At 40.0% G+C, this 24,169-nt stretch overlaps 1 protein-coding gene across 2 annotated transcripts in view; it reads left to right on the forward strand.

Annotated features, from left to right (window-relative positions):
- Positions 1-432: 432 nt before the first annotated feature.
- The window catches only part of col27a1b (collagen, type XXVII, alpha 1b), a 483,649-nt gene continuing 459,912 nt past the window's right edge, over positions 433-24,169 (forward strand). For both annotated transcript variants that reach the window (XR_010021219.1, XM_063073617.1), the window contains exon 1: positions 433-823. Coding sequence is in view for 1 of the 2 variants with exons in the window: in XM_063073617.1 (XP_062929687.1) it covers positions 774-823 (50 nt within the window). In the remaining variant the exon portion in view is untranslated. The remainder of the gene's footprint in view (positions 824-24,169) is intronic.

Consider the following 24,169-nt stretch of genomic DNA (forward strand, 5'->3'; position numbering starts at 1 on the left):
TTACTAAGCTTTTGTAGTTTACCAAAAGTAGAAGTATTCGGTTAAAATTAGAGATTGGAATTTCTTGGATTCATAAGTTTTTGTTTCACCTTTTTGAGTTGTATTGCAACTGGTTCTCAGAAATTATGTTTGGCACATCAGCAATAGCTCTGTCAATCAGCACATTTTTTTTAGTGTACCGGAGTCGAATTGCACATTGCATTCCCTGTCGTGGGGCGGCAGTAGAGAGTTTATAATTAAAATAAACTTCCTCGCTTTGAAATCTTTCTTTGCCCTTTCCAGCTGCTTTCGAGCGGTTTCAGTCGGAGTTTGTTCGGCTCGGAAATGTCGAGACCACTGGGTTATTCATGTGGGAGTGGGATCTGCCTACAGGTCTGAAGTTATCAGGCTGAAGGTAAACCCCCCGGTTCCCTCCACCCTCAAGCCTTTCGGACAGTCCCGTTGGGATTTATAGCCTTTTGATTTTTTTTCAAAGAGGTTTTCTTAAATACACACACAAGAAATCTGCAGCATATCTCGCTCGCTGGTAACATTCAGCATCTGGCTGCATCTAACACTCTGGCTGTTAAATGGGATTTAGAGTCGGTGTGACACATCGAGAGGCCGGCATAGTACGATCTTCAAGCGTTCAACCGGCTCCAAAGTTTACTTTCTTTCCCCAAGCTATTTTGTAGCGTAAAGTTTCCGAGAAATCAATGGAATGAACAGGCAGATGTTGTCAGATGTGTCTCCTTTTCCCCCAATGGGACTCAGAAAGAGAATGAAGTAACGGGATGGAGACGGCGGCAGTCCCGGACTCCAGCAAAGCTGCTGCCTTTGGGGGGTGAGTTCAAAACCTAATCGAAAGCATTTGACAACTTACCGTACGCAGGGAGTTGCGAACTCCGGTGGACAGGAAGTGATTTAAATCCGCATTTCTCTTGTCTAAAATTATCAGCAGAACCCGCGAGTGACAAATAAAAGTCCCAACCCCTTAATTACCCGGGGACGGACAAACGTATTAATACGCCTTATAAAATCTAAAACCATTAACGCTCATTCGCCTGGCATATAAAATCGTTTCCACATTTGGAGGACGGTGACATATGCTGTGGCTCGCACACGTCGATTTCAAAGCATTTTGTTAACAGTACAGTTAGTTTAGGGCAAAAGATAGTTGAAATACAGATAGCTCAAATAAGAACGGTTTATTTTGAATTTATGGGGGAGGCCAATGGTGCTGGGTTAGTGTTGTGGATGAGACGGAGATCCGTGTGAATTCATCTTCCCGTTTCCTCCAAGAGGCAGACATGCTTAAGAACTGTCAGTTCCAAGTAAGGGAACAACTGCAAAGCTCGAAGGAATTGTTAGTGACCGTTTTTTAAAAAAATATCCAAGTTATTTCTATTGCATATAGAATGTGAATTGGAAATGTTTACTGTGATCAGGGCGTGCTGTGTTTCTGATCTTGCAATTTATTACATTTTTTGCTTATTCTTTCAAATTTAAAGTTTCGGTCAAAAACTATAAGCATTATGTCAAACCGGTCAATGAGTGCGAGCCTTAAATCAACAGATCAAAACAAGTTAAGACTTTGCATACTTGCTTCTGGAGTGTTGTCATTCAACGCTTGATTTTGCTTGGAGATGATTTCTGTATCCTTCGCTTGAAGAGGAGTACCGTGCTGTTTAGAGACGGTGCCTGAACTCGCAGTGCTGTGTGTAACGCTGCCTTGCGAAGCACTTCCGAACACTCTGAGTGTTCGAAATAGTCCGCGTCTTCAATTGAAGCGATTTCCACTCAAGCTGCACCGCCGGGAAATTTTAAAGCATCTTGAATCGTCTGCAGCACACGACGGATATCCATCATTAACGGAGATTTCAGGTGAAGGAGGGAAGGGAAGAAGCAATAAAGCTCGTTTGCTAAGAGCAGAATTCCTTGCTCGCATTAAGTTGTAGTTGGTGGAAATCTGAAATTAAGCGGGAAATACTGGAAATACCTAGCTGGCGAGACAGCACCTAAGGAGAAAGAAACGAAAGATAAGGGTTCACGAGTTTCAGAAGAAATGTATTGTTTTTTAAAAACAATCCTGTTTAAACAATTGAACAGTTTTGTGACGGGGCCATGGTCTGCTCTGGAGAGTGGTACATAAGCGCATGTCAGAGAATCAGAATTTTAATCAAGTTTTATTGTCACTGACATATGTCACGAAATGTGTTATTGTGTGGCATCAATACATAAAATGTTACTACAAGTAACAATAAGAAGATATAATAATTAAATAACTAAGAAGAATGAGGCGGTGTTCATGGATTCATGGCCCACTCAGAAGTCTGATGACTGAGGGGATGTAACTGTTCCTGAAACGTTGAGTGTGTGTCTGCAGATTCCTGTACCTTGATGGTACCCGCCCTGACACCATAAAACAGCACCCTTATGATTAATAATTACATCTTTAGCTAATGGAACACAGCATGAGTGAATAAAATGGCAAGATTCAGACGGTCAGTGCCACACTGGGAGTTTAAAAGATGAAGGGTCGGAGCTTGGAGTCCAGGTGGGAATTCTGAAGACTGGTTGAAGGACAAGGTCAGCCATCGAAGACTCTTGAGGAAGGAAATGTGCACAAAAGCAAAATGGAGCAGAGAAAGAGCTCCAAACTGGGTGAATCTGAGGCCCGAGGAGTAATTGTTTGTGTTAAGAGAGGGAGGTCAAAAGGAACAGAGAAAGGAGTAAGATTGGGGGGGGGCGCGATGTCCTCAGGGGAAAGTGAAAAGGAAAATAATGATTCTGAGCAAAGTTTGAAGAATTGTTGAAGTTTGCAGTCCTTCACAGCCGAAAGGGTTAAAAAGTTGAAACAGTGAACTAGTCTGCTTTGAGAATGTGTGAGTTTATGCTGTCGAAAGGAAAGGTCAAGGTAATGTGTGATCATATATATTGCAATAAAAATGGACCACTTTTTTAAAATGTTGAGCACAATATCTTTAATTGTGGGTTATTTAAAATACTAAGAATGGGATTTCATTTAGAATATGCATGGAACACGCTGAGGTAGACACATCTGTTAATAAAAGAAATTGTAGTTATGAAAGGAAATTTGGTAGATAACTATCAAAAACAATACAGTTGAAAAAGATAATGGGGCAATGGAAATCCTGTGAGAGACAGAAATAGCTTCTTTATGATGGGCGTTCCTGAAATAGAGGTGGCAGTGAATTGTTAAAAATCTGAACTAAAACAGAAAATGTTACATCTGCTCAGCTGGTCAGGCAGCATATATGAGAGAAAAACAGAATTAATCTTTCAAATTAGAAAGGTAATTGACTTGAAGCATTAACACTTTCTGTCTGTAGACGCTACTGTGTAGTTTAGCATTTTCGGTATTATTTATCTTCTCAGCTTTTCGGTGTTTTAAACTCAATTCTAATTGGCCCTTCTTGAATAAATTCATATGAAGTGTCACTAATTGAGATAAATTTATTGTAGCATTTTTCAGAACCTTCTTTGCTGATGTCAGTTGAATGAAATTCAGTTGCTAATTTTGGACAAATAAAACAGCAATAAATACATGAAGAATAGTCAAACTTACATAGAATATTACCACTTGTTTTCTCTCTGTGCTAAAATAGTACAACCAACACTTTTGATTTAAAAGTCGAACAATGCACTGTTGCTTTATTAATCTAATTGATTTGAAATTGATTTGCTATCAGTGTTTCACTGATAGCTAAAAGTGGGTATTTTAAATTGTAATGAATATTACTTAGTCAAGGTGTTTTATGTTCTTATATTGACTTCTGTTTTATAAGGAATAGTTAAAGATGATGAATAATTAATAAGTTTTCAGGATGCACTTGTTATAACATTTTAGATTAAAGGATAAGGGGGGATTTAACATTACTTTAAATACTCTGATGTGCTGTGTTCATACATTATCTATACCATAAGCATAATCCATAGAGGTTTCTCTGTACTGTAGTGTACTACTGGAAATTTGCCAGTTCTGTAGTTAACATTGTAAATATTTCTGTGCAATGGAGACTGTGAATCAAATCCACAATGTTGCTCCTGGACTGTAATGCTTAACCTCTGTTGACAGTCTTGCCCATTGAAATATTGGAGTATATGGCCTTGAGTATTGGCCTCTTTAAGTCCGTAGAAGCTCTTTTGTCATCTGGCCCATGAGTGATCGGATATTTCAGTGTATCCGGATTGTTGGGAAACAATCTGCTAGCAACAAAATGGTGATCATAGTCCATTTTTCATCTGTCTTCTATTCCACTAATTTTACAACTGCAGATAGCTAGTATGTTTAAATCACGTCATTCCAAATCAAGCATGGTGAATACATTCACTTACAAGAGATAATTGGAGAACTTTTAAGTTTCTAGTTGAATTTTGGTTGCACATTGTTTTTAAAATTCTGTTTTTGGTTAGAAAAAGGCTTTTTTGTGCATTAAAATATTATGTTTTGCAAGTTGCCTTCCAACATCATCTGCTTCTGTGGTAGTTATGATGAGCTAGAGATCAAGGTAGATCTGCTGGATGTAAGCTTTAGCTAACCACTAGGAGCTGCATTAATGCGATCCAGGGTCACCAGCCTTCCAGGACTGACCACACAGAGAAATGTCCATGTCAAACTTGACATCTTTTTACATGGTATGGAAACTTCATTTGGTAAAATCACTAGAGCTGCAGTTTATTGTGAGAGCTTAATTATCTTTAATGAGTACTCATTTCTTTTCATGTACACACATTTATCCATGGGAATGGCCTTAATCAGCTGTGTCTATCTACATTGAGCGGGCATTTTACTACCAAATAACTTGGCTATTTAGATAAATAAAACAACTTGCCAGAGGAACTCAGTGGGTTTGGTCACATCTGCGGAGGAAGAGGATGGTTAGCATTTTGGCTTCAGACCCCATCCTGATGCAGGGTCTTAATCCAAAGTGTTGACCATCTCCGTGCCCCCACAGATGCTACCGAACCCACTGAATTTCTCTGGTGATTTGTTTCTGCTCCACTGTACAGCATTTGCAGTCATTTGTTGGGGCACCACTCAGCCAGATTTTCAATCTACCCCCCCCCCACCCCCATATGCTGATTCATCACCACCTTTGATTCAGTCTTCAATGGCATATCATCAGCAAATTTAATTATGGCATTAGAGCTGTGCTTAGCCAGCGCCTGAAGGAAAGTTATGTTCAACTGTATTATTTCAACATTATTTCAAATTTAGGAAATAATGTTTTTAGTGTAAAATTAATTTTAGAAATATTACCAAGCTAAATAAAGTCACATGCTAGAATATCTTAACTCTTTTGAGATATCTCTGCGTATGTTTCGTTTCATGATGTCTTTACTTATAAAAATCTCTAATTTTATGTTTGAGCATCCTTGGCCCTGGAAAGTTCCAGATGTCCACTTTCCTTTTGTGAATAAAAAATCTTGCTGATTTCTCTCGGAAAAGACTGAGCTCTAAATTTAAAAGTTATGTCTAAAGCCCTGCAGGATGAATGTCAAAGCATTATGGAAGAGAATAGACTTGCAGAGAAATAAAATGTACTGTTCGTTCTTATGGTAATTTGCAATGGTCAGAAGACATTCAATTCTGAGGGTGAGAAACATAATAGGCAATTGGAGTTTAGATACTGTATATTGGTCATGATCTGATCGAGTTCTCGGTAGCGGGCCGCATCTCAAATAATTATGAGTTGGAGTACAGGAAGGAGATAGCAAGCTTACAGACATGTTGTAATGATAACAACTTTTCTCTCAGTGTCAACAAAGCAAAAGGGTTAGTCATCGACTTCAGAAGGTGGGGGAAGGGACGGTGCACATGCGCCTGAATACATTAATAGCATTGAGATTAGGAGCTTCAGGTTCCTAGGTGTGAACATTTTGAATCGCCCGTCCTTATCCAACCACATTGATGTCACGGCCAAGAAAGCTCACCAACACCTCCACTACCTCAGGAGGTTAAAGACAATTGACTTGTCCCCGTTGAGACTTACCAATTTTTGTTGATGTACCGTAGAAGGCATCCTACCTGGGTGCATAATGCATTGATATGGCAACTGCGCTGCACCTGCCCACCAGAAACCGCAGAGAGCTGTGGACACAGCTCAGCACATCACAAAGAACTAGCCTCCCCTCTGTGGGCTCCGTCTACACCTCCTGCTGACTCAGTAAAGCGGCCAGCATCCCCTCACCCCAAACATTCTTGCCCCTCCCCTATCGAGCAGAAAACACAGAAGGCTTGGGGCGCCACAGTAGCATAGCGGGTAGTGCGACGCTGGTACAGCTTGCGGGGGAGGGGGCGTCGGGGTTCAGAGTTCAATTCCAACGCCATCTGTGAGGAGTTTGCATGTCCTCACTGTGAATGTGCGGGTTTCCTCCAGGTGCTCAGGTTTCCTCCCACATCCCAGTTAGCAGGTTAATTGGTCATTGTAAATTGTCCTGTGATTAGGATAGGGTTAAATTTGGTTGCTGGATGGGTACGGCTTGTTCGGCCAAAAGGGCCTGTTCTGTGCTGTATCTCCAAATAAATAAATAATAAATAAAAGCCTGAGAACACATGCACCAGGCTGAAGGACAGCTTCTATCCTTACTCTTGAATGGCCCTCTTCTGCAGTAAGAAGGACTCTCACCTCAGAATCTATCTTATTATAAATCTTGCCCTTTCATGTTCACCTGCACTGCACTTTTTGGGTGGGCTTTGCACTTTAACTGTTTTACCTTATTCTAGTTCAAAGCCCTGTGCAATGATCTGATCTGTATAAACAATATATGAGACAAGCTTTTCACCGTGTCTTGGTGCATGTGACAGTAATAAACTGACTCCAGTGTCCAAGCTGAGAACACTGACTCAGCATAGGCCAGGGATCATTTAGATTAGATTATGAGGACACTCAGCCCTCGTTTATTGTCATTTAGAAATGCATGCATTAAAAAATGATACAACGTTCCTCCAGAATGATATCACAAGAAAACACAGGAAAAACCATGACTAAAACTGACAAAACCACATAGTTATAACATAGAGTTACAACAGTGCAAAGCAATACCATAATTTGATAAAGAGCAGACCATGGGCACGGTTTAAAAAAAAGTCTCAAAGTCCCAATAGACTCATCATCTCACGCAGGCGCCATGAACCTCCAAGCACCGCCAACTTGCCCGTGAAGCACCATTGGAAGCACCCGACCTCCGTGGACTCTGAGTCCGTCGGAAAACTTCGAGCCTCCGACCAGCCCCTCCGACACAGCCTCTCCAAGCACCTTCTCTGCCGAGCGCTTTGACTCTGCCCCGGCCGCCAAGCAACGAGCAAAGCCGAGGACTTGGGGCCTTCTCCAGAGATTCTGGACCGCACAGTAGCAGCAGCAGCGAAGCAGGCATTTCAGAAGTTTCACCAGATGTTCCTCCGTGCTCTCACGTCCGTCCCCATCAAATCAGGATTGTGCATGGCACCCTACTTGACAAATAACAGACATCACCACCGGAGTGGCCACTGCGAGCTGCGTCGCACCGCCATCTTCTCCTCCCGCCTGAGAATTGGTAGTTTCTTTGTATAGCTTTGCAAGACTTACAGATGAGCAGCTGCAATTTTTACAAGATTTAAATTGTGACATTAAATAATTTCTGTGAAGTGTTACCTTAGTATTTATTACTTGTTTTTCTTGGTACACTGCACTTGTCCCATATAGCTACTGATTTGTTTGGTTTACAGGAAACAGATGAGTATGATATCTGAGATTGGGTTGGCAGACTGTAAGGCATAATCATGGTTGAGAGGGAAGTTAGAGACTCAGAAAATAGTTTGGACAGAGGCCAAAGATCCAGGAAGTGGGAACAGGTCAGGCAATCTGGCTGATTTTACTTGAGGCCTGATTTTCCAAAAAGTACAATTTCTATAAAATACCGTTTTGGTTGGGCCTTAGTTGTGCTTTTAATCTGAATTCTGTGTTAACATGTTTCAGGGATACTGATATCTGGTTCATATTATAATTAACGTATTCTCCAGAACCAGTATTATTTATTTACTGATACAGCATGGATTAAGTCCTCCTGGCCCTTAGATTCACGCCATCCCAGAAACCCCACAACCCCTTTTAACCCTAACCAAATCAGGTGATAATTTACAATGACTAATTAACCTATCCAGTTGGACTGTGGGATGAATCCAGAGCACCTGGGGAAAACCCTTGCATTCCAAAGGAAAGCCCACACATTCCACAAAATCTCCTCATATAAAACAGTTGTATTTTCAGCATAAAAGTTGAAACTGTTCAAAAGCAGACAGCATTAATCAACTGTGGAACAGTTCATATTAACCACTGAAGACTCTCCATCATTTCTTCTGCATTTTAATTTTCCATTTTTATTTTGGACCTCTACCATCTCTTCGAAATCCTCCTCATATGCACGTCAGCTACAAATCTTTCAAATTCTTAATGTCTAGTGTGACTAATAGCAAGACTGAAATACCGTCTAATATTAGTTCTCAAATCAAGGTATTAGTTGCACAAGTTGACTCGTCACCGGCCAGAATAAAGTTTGCAACTTCTCTCTACAGCTTTCCCATACTCAATCAGTGGAATGATAAACAACACACAAAAATTGTGGAGGAATTCCACAAGTTAGAAGCATCCATGGAAATGAATAAATGATCATTTTCATTGGAAATGATGAAACAGTCTGCTGGCGGAACTCACTGGGTCGAGCAGAATCTGTGGGAAGAGAGGAATCAGAACCAGGTTTATTCTCACTGCAGTATGTTGTTGACTCCGACTCTTCGTGAGGTTTTCATAGCAAGATACAGAAGTAGCTTTCTCCCACGCAGATGCTGCTGCTGCCCAGGTTGGGACCCGGCTGGGTTTGAACTCAGGACCTTCTGCCTTGAAGTCTAGTGCTGATGCCACTACACCAGCCGGCCCAGTACAAGACATAGAAGTCTCAAAAATAAATATTGCGAAAGACTAACAATGAGGTACTGTTCATAGGGTCATGAACCATTTGTAAGTCTGATGATGGAGGGGAGAAGCTGCTCCTAAAATGCTGATTGTGGGTCTTCAAGCTCCTGTACCTCCTCCCACGCAGAGACAATATGCCAGATGGTGAGGGTCTTTAATGATGGATTCTTTAAGACATTACTTTGTGAAGGTGTCCTCAGTGGTGGGGAGGCTTCTCCCTGAGATGGAACTTGCTGAGCTTACAACCCTCTTGCAGCCTCTTGTGATCTGATGCATTGGAGGCTCCGTACCTGACCGAGATGAATGCTGTCCATCATATGTCTGCAGACATTCACAAGAGTCTTTGGCAACATACCAAATCTCCTCAAGCTCATAATGAAATCGAGCTGCTGGCTTGCCTTCCTTGTGATTGCTTGGGAAGACCCTCTGAGATGTTGATGCCCATGAATTTGAAACCATTCACCTTTTCCACATTTGACTGGCCAATGAGGACTACTGTGTGCTCTCCCAGCTTCCCCTCCTGAAGTCCAAGTCAATTTCTTTGTCTTACTGACATTCAGTGTAAGGTTGATGTTGCAACACCACTCAGCCAGCTGATTTATCTCACTCCTCTATGCCTCCTTGTCGCCATGTGAGGTGTTAGCAACAGCAGTGATGTCATCTGCAAATTTATAGATGGCATTTACGATGTGCTTAGCGCACACAGTCTTGAACGTAGAGAGAGTTAAGCATGCATCCTTGATGTGCAACTTGTTGATTGTCAGCGAGGGGGAGATATTATCACTAATCTGTACTGACTCTGGTCTCCCAATAAGCAGGCTGATAATCCATTTGCAGAGGGGGGGGGTGGGTGTACGGTGGTCCAGGTTTTGAAGGTTGGTGATTAGTACTGAGGGGTGATAGTGTTGAATGTTGCACTGCAATCGATAAATTTGATTGTAGTCACTGCGATCAATAAATATTGACGTATGCTTTGCTGTTGTCTAGGTGACCCATTACTGAAAGGAGAGCCAGTAAGATTGCATCTGCTGTAAACCTGTTGTGGTGATAGGCAAATTGCACCAGGTCCATGTCTTTTGTCAGGCAGGTGTTAATTCTAGCCGTGTTCACCCTTCAAAGCACTTCGCCGTACCAGATGTCAATATTTCTGCATCCATTGGGGAATTTCAATCTAAGTTTAAAAAGAAAGCACAGAATAAAGATTGCAAGATACAGGGTAGGATATAGATGACAAATAGGATGAATTTTTATTTGTATACTAAATGAATGTGAACATTGAGGATTGGTAGTGAGAATGTTTATCCTGTACAATAAATGAGGAAAGAGTTTGTAATTCTACAAAGCGGGAGTAAACATATTAGCAAATAATATTGCCCTCTACCACCAGAAAAAAGATGGGAGAATAAGTCAAAATTGATCATCGAAAAAAATAAAGCACCGGAGTGGATGTATAGTGTGTAATCACAATTATTTTGAGAAATGGGAAAAAAATAAAAGGTTCATAAGATAGAACAACATGTAATGAAGAATTAGACAGCATAAGAGAGAAACAATGGATTTTATTGCCTAGACGGGAAGCCCAATGAGCTACATTATCTAAGTTTGCATTAGTGTCAAGGGGGCCTATCTAGACACTAAATCAAACTACTAGTAGATACTAGAAAACTATTAAAAGCCTAGTAACAAGCTTGATTCATCATTTGATCAGATCCTGATTGGCCTGTACCTCAAGTGCATTTGCCTGTCTTTGTTCTATATTCTTTGATTCAGTAAGCCAACAAATCTCATTCTTAAAAATTTTGATTGACCCAACATTTGCAGAACTTTGGTGAACATGCCAGGATCTCATCCGCCCTATGTATGAGGGGACTTTGTGTTTCATTTCCTCATTATTTTTCGTACATCAGTTAGCTAATTCCTCAGTCAATTGCATGTCCTGGGTGATGAGGTCCACTATTTAGGACACCCATTACACAGGACATTCCCTCTTCTCATTGTTACTGTCAGGAAGGAGGTACAGAAGCTGGAAGGCACACATTCATTGATTCCAGAACAACTTTGTTCCCCTCTGTCATCCAGTCCCTAAATGGACATTGAACCCAGGAACACTACCTCACTATTTTTTTGTTTTTTATATTATTTCTGTTTTTGCACTATTTTTAACTTAACTACTTAATATACTCACAGTAATTGCTTTATTTTAATTTTTATTGATTTTTAAATCTAGATTATCATGTATTGCATTGTCCTGCTGCCACCAAGGGAACAAATTTCACAACATATGCCGGTGATATTAAACCTGATTCTGATTTTGAATTTTCTAAACTCAAAGACTGCAAACTTATTCAATCTATCTCATATCTTAACCATTGAAGTAAAATGGTAGTGAATCGAGGCTGTATCCTTCCAAATGCAGTATATTTTTCTGAGACTCGGTTCCCAAAGCAGAACCGTCAATAGGGTTCGACTTTCTGAAATAAAATCAGGAAATGCATAATGTCCTCAGGCAGTACCCATTTAGAGGACAGAAGCTGATATTTCTATTGCAGAACTGTGGATCCTAGAAATGATGAACAGGTTAAAAAAGAAAAGAAAATGGCAGGTAAAGGAATGTACTTAAACTGACTGGGGATGTGACTTCTGTCTCAGCATAATCCCAGTCTCAAACTTAACTTTCTTCCCTGCCCAGTTCTTGGAGATGGTGGCATATTCATACCAGGCAGGCAGTTCCTGGGTTACTTAAGGATCCCATTCCTAAAAATTGTCCATAAACCAAGTTTTTTCCCAAAAAGTCAACAATTTACACTTTCAATGATTAATATAAACTTTTATTTATTACATTTCTCTGTGTAGTTAACAATTGTACAGAATCAGAATGTCCCACATCCAAGGTTTCTTTTGATGACCTTGAAATAGCTATGGATTTACAAGTGTTAGTAGAAGAAAATACCATGTTAGTTTCCAAAGGAAATCTCTTAAGTGGCTACTATGTTAAGCGTTCTTAACAGACACTTATGTCTGTTTGATTATTGCGAGGTGGTTATATGTGAACAGGTTTTTTTGAAGTCTGCAAGTCTTTTGAATTAAATAACTGCTCCCACTATTGTATAACTCCTGGACAACACTCACAACACGCTGGAGGAACTCAGCAGGTCGGGCAGCATCCGTGGAAATGATCAGTCAACGTTTCGGGCCGAAACCCTTCGTCAGGACTGTAGAGGGAAGGGGCAGAGTCCCTATAAAGAAGGTGGGGGGAGGGTGGGAAGGAAAAGGCTGGTAGGTTCCAAGTGAAAAACCAGTAAGGGGAAAGATAAAAGGGTGGACGAGGGGAAGCCGGGAGCTGATAGGCAGGAAAGGTGAGGAAGGAATAGGGAAGAACACAATGGGTAGTTGAAGGAGGGGGAACCATGAGGGAGGTGATAGGCAGCTGGGGGAGGGGGCAGAGTGAAATAGGGATAGGGGAAGGGAGGGGGAGGGAATTGCCAGAAGTTGGAGAATTCTATGTTCATACTGAGGGGCTGGAGACTACCCAGGCGGTATATGAAGTGTTGGTTTGATCGTTTGACTGATATGACTGATCGTTTCCACGGATGCTGCCCGACCTGCTGAGTTCCTCCAGTGTGTTGTGAGTGTTGCTTTGACCCCAGCATCTGCAGAGTTTTTGTGTTTACTATAACTCCTGAAGATGTTTTCATTTCTGAAACTAACTTATCTTGGAAAAAAAAACTTAAAAATTTTACATGAGAAATTGCATGTCATCAGATTTCCTTAAGCAGCCCCTGTATTGTCAGTAGGAAAATAATCATCAAATTATGATGTGGTTTGGGTTTGTATTACAACCTGAACAAAGTCTGCCAAGAACTTAATAGAAAGAACCAACATTCTTTTTTAAACTGCCTTGCACTTAATTCGTAGCATATAGAACATGCTTGGTCATTTACTTTATCATGTTTTGATCTTTTTCTACGTCTGTATTATCAAACATTAAAATTACGTACTGGAAATACGAACTTGTTCTGTTGAAAAAGTTTGACTAGTCGCCAGAGTGTTTCCCTTGTTTCTGGTTTTTATTTCATCAGTGTCATTGTCAGCAATAAGATTCGTTTGGAAATTCTTTGAGGATTATATTTTTATGTTACTTAGGCAGCACACCTTAAAGAAAAAAATCTTTAATCCCTTTGCACCCATATTGTACTGTCTCAGTACTTTTATATTGCACCCATGTTGTACTGTCTCAGTACTTATATATTTGTATGCTGTAGCACGTACTTTTTACTCGCAGTTATTTTGCACTTCTGGTTAGATGCTAATTGCATTTCATTGGCTTTGTATCTGTACTCGGCATAATGACAAAGTTGAATCTAATCTAATCTAATCTTTATAATATCACATGGCAAAGTTTAGAATGAGCCTGATACTTCACCCTGGACAGAAATGTCACCAATTGCACCTTCAGACACCTTGATTCAGCTTAATATACGGTAATTTTGTCACTATATTTGGTGTGTTATGTATGATCAACGTCCCCAGAGAGGTGCTATTTTTCACTGTGTTGAAAGGGATGCGTTGGAGAGGACATTGGTTGGAGTTTTGCATCCTACTACTTTTAAACTTCTTATTTGTTCTAAGCTATACAGTTTGCGCAAGGACTTACTGCATTTATCCTTGGCTCAACTCAAACATGTTCCTGGGAATCCCATCATACCAATTACATTTTTGAACTAACTTTTACTGTATCTGTGCTTTCCAAGGATGGAACTTTGGCTGGGAATATTCCTGCGAGATTTCATCACGTGATCTTGTCTCTCCAATTGCCTTACCCCATTGCCTTCCTCACTTCCCCTGCTAGTGTTGTTAGCTACGCACATTATTTGTTTTCTTAATCTAATTTATCCCCAATGAAAAGACTTTCACCATGGAAAGATGTTTCATTATTCAGTTGACTTCACAACTTCAGTATCTTATAACTATTACACAAAACTTCTAATGATATTTTTAATGATATGCTTTTTCTGTTGCTTTGTTCTCCTGGAACTTAACATTAAGTTCCCAAGCACTCCAGAACATTCCTGGAGGTTTGATCACATTGACTGTCTCCTATGTTTGATGCATGGGGCTGCTCCCTATATTGGTTGAGATGCAAGAAGTTCAAAGTTTGATATAAATTTATTATCAAGGTACATATGTCATTGCATACAACCCTGAGATTCATTTTCTTGCAGGCATACTCAATAAATCTATAAACGGTTGGTGATAGAAAGATGAAAACAAAATACTAGAAATACTCAGCAGTCAAGCAGCCCCTGTGGATAGAGAAGCAGAATTAACATTTCAGGTCAATGACTTCCATCAGAACATTTCATCTAATGGAAGGTCATCAATCTGAAATGTTGACACTATTTGTACAGATGATGCCTAACATACAGAGTGTTTACTGTATTCTCTATATTGCTTCAGTCTATTTTCAGATCAGTATTTTCCTATTTTCGATAACAGGATTGTTAAATAAATTAAAATTTTAAAAAGTACTAAGTGTTCATCATATCCCCTGTAGATATAGTATCATAGCATCATAGAGCGCCACAGCACAGAACCAGGCCTTTTGAGCCATCTGGTCCATGCTGAACTATTATTCTGCCTAGTCCCATTAACCTGCCCCTGGACTTTGGCCCTCCATATCTCTACCATCCATGTACTTACCCAAACTTCTCTTCAGTGTTGCAGTTGAACCCATATCCATTGCTTCCACTGGCAGCTTGCATTTGCCCTGTATTTTACCCATGATAATTTTGTATACCTCTGTCAAATATTTCCCCATTCTCCTACGCTTCAGAGAAAAAGAGTCCTAACCTATTCCACCTTTCCCCAGACCTCAGGTGCTCAAGTTCCAGTAATGTCCTTCTTAGTTTTCTTTGTACTCTTTAAATCTTTTCTGAAGGTAGTTGACCAGAACTACACATGAAGTTCCAAAATTGGTCTCAATAACATCTTAAAAACCTTCAGCATAACATTCCAACTTAGTACTCATTACTCTGATTTATGAAAGCCAATGTGCCATAAGCTCTCTTTAGAGCCCTATCTACCCACGACACCACTTTCACGGAATGATGGATCAGTATTCCCAAATCCCTCTGTTCTACTACATTTTCAGTTCCTCTTAAATCTGGTGAGTAGAATTACACCACAATCTATTATATATGTACATCAAAGGGAAAATTAGAACTGATTAGACACGTCAAAGAAAACGATAACTAGACAAGAAGAGAACAAAGCATGAGTGACTAGAAGTTATTTGAGACTAGGAGAATGACATTGGAGGACAATAAGCATGATGATGATTCATAGTACATGGACTATTTTTCTTTTTCTTTAGATATACAGATCTGTAACTTATTTTTTGTTTTCCTTCCTGTACACCAGTAGGCAAATATTTCAGTCATTTAAAAGATTACATTTTTTGAATTTGTCTCATTTTATGCTGCAATAAATGTTTGCCTGATATTATTATGTAGTAATATACCATTTTGTGCAAATATCCTTCTTACCATTCAAAGTTTTAATACTGTCGAAACATTTTAAAAGGGAATTCTCAGTGATGCTAAGAATGTTTGAAGTGGAAGAATTTCATTGCAACGTTTTCTCCTAAAAAGCTGAATACCCCAGTTCCACTCACCAGTCCCCGCAAAACATTTCTAAGGATCGATACGCTTCTTTTAAATAGTTTTGAATTCTACGAAGCTGATTAGCTGAACAACTAAAATCCACAAAGAAGAATATTGAGTGAAATTTCCTCATATATTTCAATAACAAAGAAAGCTGTTATATCTCTGACAGCCTGGCGGAGGCCCAATGGATTCCCTAGCACACTCGGAAAAATAAAATTCACCCTGATAAGCTGCAGGAAGCTTGTAGATTAGTAGTGAGTGTCCGTAATAAAGGCTTGTAATTGTCTTCTGAAGAAATCCAAGGAACTGACTCATAAGAGGAAATAACTACAAGAGATTGATTGACTGCACTTGGGTCTCAACTGCAACTCTGTGTGTGTGTGTATTTTTAAATGAGAATTAATTGGTTCTTTAATCTATTTTAATTCAGTAATCATTTAGCTACTCAGACGAATAACAGAGTTGTATTGTACATGCATACTTTGACAATAAAATGAACCTTTTTGAATGAAGAAGCATGGTGTGAAGATTTCCATGTAATGGGAGGAAAAGGGTTCATTGAATAAGGCCGTGTTTGCAGATTAAAAATAACAGCTTTAAGATGAAGTTGATTGTGTTTGTTATTAACACTAATATTTTATTTTCTCAGGATTTCAGAATCAGGTTTATCATTGCTGAAGTTTGTTGTTTTGCAGCAGCAGTACAGTGATAAGTTATAATAAGAAATATTTAAAAGCAGTGCAAACAGAGAGAAAAATAGTGAAGTTAGGTTTGTGAGCAGTTCAGAAATCTGATGACGGAGGTGAAGGAGATGTTCCTAAACCCAGTATTTTCCTGTAGAGTGCATTTGTTGCTCATCTTCAATTGACCAGAGAAGCTGGTGATGAGCTGGATACATGTCATGTCACTCCCATATTACCTTGATATTCATATTTGAATTTAAATCTAATACATTTTGATCTTTAGACTCTCTTGATTAATGTTGGTAAATGATGGGCTCTCCTGTTATATCTATTTGCACTGTTGGTAGAAAACCATAGTCTCCAATGCATTCAGCTTTGCCAGATTTTAATCATGCTTCATAAAAGGATATTCTGACATCCGTTACTGGGATTCTTTTGAAAAGGAACAAAGTTGGAACCATATGTGGTAACCATGTGTTGGTTTGAGCTTAACAACTAGTACACTGTTTTAATAATTTGAGAACATCATGTTTTAACCAAGCTTTATTAGAAATTTCCTGTTATCAAGTTCTTGATTTCTTTCACAAATGGACCTACCAGCCATGAACATGTGTTTGAGAGTATGCTTAAAATCATTGGCATTCATTCACTTCTTACAATTGATGATACTTTAAGCATTAGACCTTTCGTTGACCTGAAGTCACCATCCAGTCGCAGCTCAAGTCAGTTTATTTTCGCCTGGATTCTCCTTTATTTTATGCGCATTGTGATCTTGGCTGTTTTTTTTTATATGCTGCAGTGGATAAACTGGCCTGTGTTAGCAATTTGCATTTTTCTCAAGTGACACTGTATCATCGGTGGCCTGGATCTAAGTTGTGAGCTCTTTGGCTAAAAATGATCAGCAGTGAAGCTGTCAAGAATCGCACATTTACTCTGACTCAACAACCTGATTCTGCCCTCCGTACTCCCTCTCCTCCCGCAGCCTCTGCTCCTTAACAAAGATCTTAATTGTTGCACCTGCTCTCCATACTTTTCTCGCATGATAACTTTTCGTCTCCCTCATCAATCTTTTGAAGAACCTTATCTGAGTTGTGTGTTGACCCTGCCCACGTCAGCAGATCTTTTACTCTTCTTTCTGTGGTGTTTTTTCACTGTCAGCCTACATAAAGTACTCTCAGAGCTCTTTCTACACCTGAGGAGGACAATCGAAGTGCTTATTATCTTTGCATGCCCCATTGGTTTTGCTTGAGCTTGGTTGTGCAGAGTCAGGGTTTATTGTGTGGTCAGAGTAACCTTTTTGTAAAACTGTGACTTAGCATTGGACTGGGGCTGCATCAAATTCTTGCAAAAGTCATAGCTGAGCAAATACTGCTGTCCTAAATTCTTTGCAAATATATTTCAGAGGATGTAAAACGTGTGGAAGGGTCACCCTTAAAGGAGTTAATGCCTCCATTAAATGACCTTTAACTTGAGTTGCTTAGCTGCATGTGTCATGTGGAATTTTCTCCTTTTGAGTGGGTGGTTTGAAACAGGAAGGGGGTCAACTGTGTTGGAAGAGATGGCTACTCGGAAAGCTGATTCCTCCCTTTCCAATTGCACTTTTCATCTAAATGTGCGAATCTGTATGTAGTGATCTCTTTTAGGAGAAGTTGTTTGATTTTTTAATATTTACCAGTGTTAGGTTGAAGTTGGGCTTTCAACAATGTGCACGTAATTCTGAGATTCTTGGAGCCTGCTGCTGAAATGGAAGCAGTTTGGATAAATAGATACCGCAGGCTCAGAGGATGACTTTGACTTTGTAAAAAGGATTTCTTTTATTGTTGACAGATTGTGTGGCAAACTTCAGAGAAAGTTTTGTTAGAAATCTCACTGATTTTCTGAAGTTGGCTGCTCGCTTTCTGGACTTTGTAGCTGATGATTTGATAATTCGACTTCGGTACAGTTAATAGTGTAACATTGTGGAAGCCAGCAATGGGAGAAAGATCAGTTAAGTGATCCTGCTTGCAAGCAGCCATGTCGGAGGCTGTATTCTTGATTTCCATAATCTCTAGGAGTTGAAGATATTGCAAAAGATTATGGTAGAATTGCAGTTTACAGCAAAAAGATTTTCTCTTCCTGGACATGGTAACCATACTTTTCAAGTGATAGCTGGATCACTATCACCCTCATTTGCTCTGACAGGGGAATTGTTCTAGGGCTGTATTGGAGTCTTGGCCAGAATCTTAAAAGGTGATTGCTGTCTTGCTGTAGAAGGTGACCAAGTATATGAATTTTGCTTGTGAGTAGGTCCATCAAATGAGACTTGTTTGGAGGAGGGTCAGAACTGGCAGCTCAGTGTTCCAGGGTTCCACTGTTTTTAGACGTGATAGAGTGGGAGCGGTTATAGAGGGAGGGGCGACATTACTTGAAAGGGAACTTGTCACGGGAGTGCTCAGTAAGGAGGGACTGGACAGTCAGGCTTGGGACTGTCAGTCAGGCTCATCTCGTGAGGCTTAATGGGTAGAACTGAGGAATAACAAAGTTATGACTGGGTTTATGGGATTATATTATAGAACATCCAACAGGATTTAGAGGAGCAAACTTATAGAGAGATCGCAAGCATTAGGTTGTGATAGTAGGTGATTTTAACTTTCCACATATTGATTGGGTTCTCCCACACTGTAAAAGGGCTGGATGGGAAAGAGTTTGTCAAGTGTGTTCAGAAAAGTTTTTGTAATCAATACATAGAAGCTCCAACTAGAGAGAGTGCGATACTAGATCTCCTATTAGGGAATGAGACAGGGCAGGTGACAGAAGTTTGTGTAAGGGAACCCTTTGCATCTAGTGATCATAATGCCACTATTTTCAAGGAAAAAGGATAGTTCTGGTCCTCGAGTTGAGATTCTGAATTGGAAAAAGGCCACTTTTGATGGTATCAGAAAGGATCTGGAATGTATGAATTGGGACAGGTTGTTTTCTGACAAAGATGTACTTGGTAAATGGGAGGCCTTCAAAAGTGAAATTTTAAGAGTACAGAGTTTGTATATTCTTGTCAGAATAAAAGGCAAGGATGAGCCGTTTCAGAGACCTTGGTTTTCGAGAGATATTGAGACCCTGGTTAAGAAAAAGGAGGTGCATAGCAGGTATAGGCAGGCAGGAGCAAATGAGGTACTTGAGGACTATAAGAAATGAAAGAGAGCACTTAAGAAGGAAATCAAGAGGGCTAAAAGAAGGCATGAGGTTGCTCTAGCAGACAAGGTAAAGGCGAATCCTAAGAGTTTCTACAGATATACTGTATTAAGAGCAATATCCTGCAGGGGAAGTTGGTCAAGACGCTTCAGTCACTCGGCATTCAAGATGAAGTAGTAAATTGGATTAGGCATTGGCTTCAAAGCAGAAGAAAGAGAGTGGTGGTGGATGATTGCCTCTCTGACTGGAAGCCTGTGATTAGTGGAGATCCGCAGGGATCGGTACTGGGTCTGTTGTTGTTTGGCATCTGTATCAACAATCTGGATGACAATGTGGTAAACTGGATCAGCAGATTTGTGGATGACACCATGATTGGCAGTGTAGTGGACAGCGAGGGAGATGCTCAAAGCTTGCAGCAGGAACTGGACCAGCTGAAAAAATGAACTGAAAAATGACAGACAGTCTTGCAAGATGAGCGGTAGGGCACTGAGGAGTGTGGTAGAACAGAGGGGTCTGGGAATATAACTCAGTAATTCCTTGAAGCTGGCAGTACAGGTCATTAGTGCCATAAAGCTTTTGGCACATTGGCCTTCATCAATCAATGTATTGAGTACAGGAGTTGGGTTGTTATAATGATATTGTATAAGGTGCTTGTGAGGCCTGATTTGGAGTATTATGTGCAGTTTTGGTCACCTACCTACAGGAAAGATGTAAATAAGATTGAAAGAGTGCAGAAAAAATTTACAAGGATGTTGCCAGGACTTGAAGATCTGATTCATAGGAAATAGCTGAATAGATTAGTTCATTTCCTAGAAAGTACAGCAAAAGATTGAGGAGAGATTTGATTGAGGTATAGGAAATTATGAATGGTAAAACTAGGGTAAATGCAGGCAGGCTTTTTCCACTGAGGTTGGGTGAGACCAACTATAAGTCATGGGTTAAAGGTGATAGTTGAAATGTTTAAGGTGAACATGAGGGGGATCTTCTTCATTCAGTGTGCAGTGAGAGTGTGGAATGAACACGTGGTGAATGTAGATTCGATTTCAACATTTAAGAGAAGTTTGGATAGGTACATGGATGGGAGGGGTATGGAGGGCTATGGTCCGGGTGTAGGTCGATAAGATGTGGCAGATTAATGGTTCAGTGTGGACTAGATGGGCTGAAAGGCCTGTTTCTGTGCTGTAGTATTCTATGACTCTATGGTTCTATGAAAATGGCCTTGATATTGAGGCTCTGGATGGTCTACCATTAGTGCATAATGCCAACCCCATGAGTGTTGACATCAGCTCGAGGGGCTTCCAATCTATCAATATGCAACTAACGTATTACCACAAGACTGGCTTTCTGCAAATATATGCAGGATTTCAGAGTGCATGTTGTGATTCTGTGCTCTATGACGTATTCACACAAGCATACAGGCTTGAATGGGACAAACACCGACAGAAGAGCAAATTATAATGTTGCATTAGATCAAACCAAGGAAGAAGACAAAAATCTTTCAGAGAGTTTTTAGCTTGCGTGAGAAGATGCATGAAGTGTCATAAGTAAGGCTGATGAATTACAAGTCAGAAGCTGCATAGAATTATGATGTTTTGGTGATAATGGAAACCGTGTGCAAAACGGGACATGTTTGGCTTTGAATATGCCTGGATACTATGTATTCAAGTACGATAAAAAAGAAGGAAATTGGAGAGCTATAAGATGTTATTGATTATATATGAAGTTCCATTACTGAATCAGGAGAATGCCCTTGGGAATGAATGACAACATGGTTAGAACTCTGAATTAATGGAGGTCTTCTTAGACTGCTGGTAGAAAGGCTAAATGGAAGCAAACTTGCAGAGAAATGTGGAAATTATAGAAAAGTGATAACAGATACTTCAAGATATTAGTATAGAATAGGTTAATTTTAAAAGTCAAAGATGGGGGAGAATTTCTAAGAATTCTTCCTTATGATTACTATATGTTTTGAGTATTGCCAGGAAAGAACATTGCCTGATCTGATACTGTGGGATGAGTCAAGCCAAATGTAGCTGTGTGAATGGGGAAACACTGCTACACTTGACCTGCCTCATATCATAGCATCATGAGGTTTGGGTTCTATAAGGTGGTGAAATGTAGAGTTAAAATCCTTAATTGGAAGGCTGCCAGTTTCATTGAGAATGGATCTGGCCAGGTGAAATTAAAATCAAAAGTTGGCAGGAAAACTGTTGCTGAGCAATGAATAGCCTTCAAAAAGGAAATAGTTCAAGCAAAGTCTAGGAACAGAGGAAAAAGGTAGGGCAACCAAAGCCAGAGCTCCCCGAATAAAGAAAGGAATAGAGAGTAAAATAGAGCTATGAAAGGGATGTATTCTATTGCTAGATTCATAACATTAGTGAGAAAGATGACGGCAGACAAAGATCTGTGAGAAGTAAATAAAGGAAGTGTATTGGACTAGAGTCAACAAAAAGGGGACATTAAGTCTTCTGTCTGTGTACAACTAATAGACAAGTAGTCAGGGATTCACATGATTCACACATGGAGGCAGAGTCCATGACAGAGATTACTGAACGCATTTTCTGTATTAGTCATAATTAAAGAAGATGCCACCAAAGTGGAGAGTGTTGATAATGTACAGTGGCTAAGAATTGTTGTGGAGGTGCTGGGTACTTAATTACAATGCCAGATGGGATATGGCCTAGGTTACTGAGAGCTGTAATTGTAGAGATGATAACCACAATCTTCCACCATTCTTTAGAAATGTGGTGATGCCAAAGGACTCGAAAATTGCAAATGCAGTTATGTCCCTCTTCAAACAGAATGTGAAGAGAAACTGCCAAATCAGTACGGTATGTCTGTCATTTTACTGATAAGGGTGAAGAAGTTGCTAGGATTAATAATCAGAGGAAAATAATCAAAATTTGGTTATGTATGGATTGATACTGTAAAGGAAAGCCAACAAGAATTACTTTAAGGCAGATCTTGCATAACAAAGTTTAATATGACAGAGGGTTCTCATGAGAGCGAGGCAGTTGCTGTTGTACATCTGAACTTTTTGATAAAGTGTCACATAAAAAGTTAGCCAGAAAATTTTCAGTCCATTGAATAAAAGCAGCAATGGGAACATGTAATTAAGATTGGCTGACTAAAAGTAACAGGGAAGTGATAAATAGTAGTTTCTCAGGCTAGAGGAAAATATGCAATGAAGTCCCCCAGGGAACTACCACTACTTCTTTTGATCTATTAATCACATGAGTGTTTAAAAACACCGTTTCAGTAGTTAAGATGACACAGTTTGTTAATCTATTCCTATGGATACATTTACTGCTTTTATTATCATAGGCTTTGGTAGCAGATAAGGCACCAACGATCTGAAACCATTGTCTCAACGTGTGCTAAGTAATATGAGTAAGGCATAATTTTTGGTTATTGTTTCTCGTGCTGTCAGACATTCCCCTGTATGTATTTACTTTGTCCCTGTAAAGATAAATTAACTTTTTGGCTTTCTGTGAAAATCGTATTTTCACTTGTTTTGCTTAGAATCACGATACGAAAAAAGGATTTTCACCACGGTTTAGTAGCAGTGCCTTCACATGCAAGTCTGGTCCATATTTTGGATCAAAATCTCTCTGCTATGATGGGTACCATATGAAGATGAAGAAAGTCATTTTCTTCACTATGCTGCCTAATAGACAACCCTCGGTCTGTACCGCCATGCTGAGACTTATGTAATCTCAAGCTTGATCAGAGCTGGTACTATGACCCCTCTTGATGATGGATATTGTTGCCCCTAACTAGAACAGGTGAGCATTGTTTGTTTTCCCAGTGCTGTTTAATTGTGGCTCAACGTTGAACACTACTGATTTGTCAGCTAGGGGAAGATGATAGTAATCAGCAAGAGATTTCCTTTTCCATACTCTATCTAGTACATTGAGACCAATAGCTCTGGAGTCAATCTTGGTTATTCCCGCAATCATTTCTCATGCCGGTGGGATACCCTTGAATCATGCTGGAGCAGTCTGGGATGTTGATTGGAAGTTATAATTCTGTGAATATGCTCTCCAGTCTTTGTTTGACCAGTGGGAATCGTCTCCCAGTTTGTCATTATTTTTCGTATGTCTCTGATGAGGATGCTGCAAGGTTGAGTAGGCCAGAGGTGACGTTACCATGCTTGTCCAGTGCCTTAATTGATGGTGGGTAATCCATCTGATTATATTCTTATTTAGTTTAAACTTTGTGGATTTTGACTGGACAGAAAAGCTTGCTGGATTGGAGTGGTACGGGTAGCATAGTGGTTAACATAATGCTCTACAGCGCCAGTGACCTGGAATCAGTTCCCACTACTGTCTATAATGAACTTATACATTCTCCCCAATATCACATGGGTTTCATAGAACATAGAACGTAGACACCTGCAGCACATTACAGGCCCTTCAGCCCACAATGTTGTGCCGACCATCTAACCTACTCCAGAAACTGCCTAGAGTTTCCCTACCGCATAGTCCTCTATCCTTCTAAGCTCCATGTACCTGTCCGAGAGTCTCTTAAAAGACCCTGTCGTACCTGCCTCCACCCCGTTGCCAGCAGCGCATTCCACGCACGCACCACTCTCTGTGTGAAAAACTTACCACTGACATCCCCTCTGTACCTACTTCCAAGTTTCCTCCCACAGTCCAAAGACATACTGATTGGTAGGTTAATTGGTCATTGTAAATTG

Source organism: Mobula hypostoma, chromosome 21 (genome assembly GCF_963921235.1).
Source record: "Mobula hypostoma chromosome 21, sMobHyp1.1, whole genome shotgun sequence".
Classification (NCBI taxonomy): Eukaryota; Metazoa; Chordata; class Chondrichthyes; order Myliobatiformes; family Myliobatidae; genus Mobula; species Mobula hypostoma.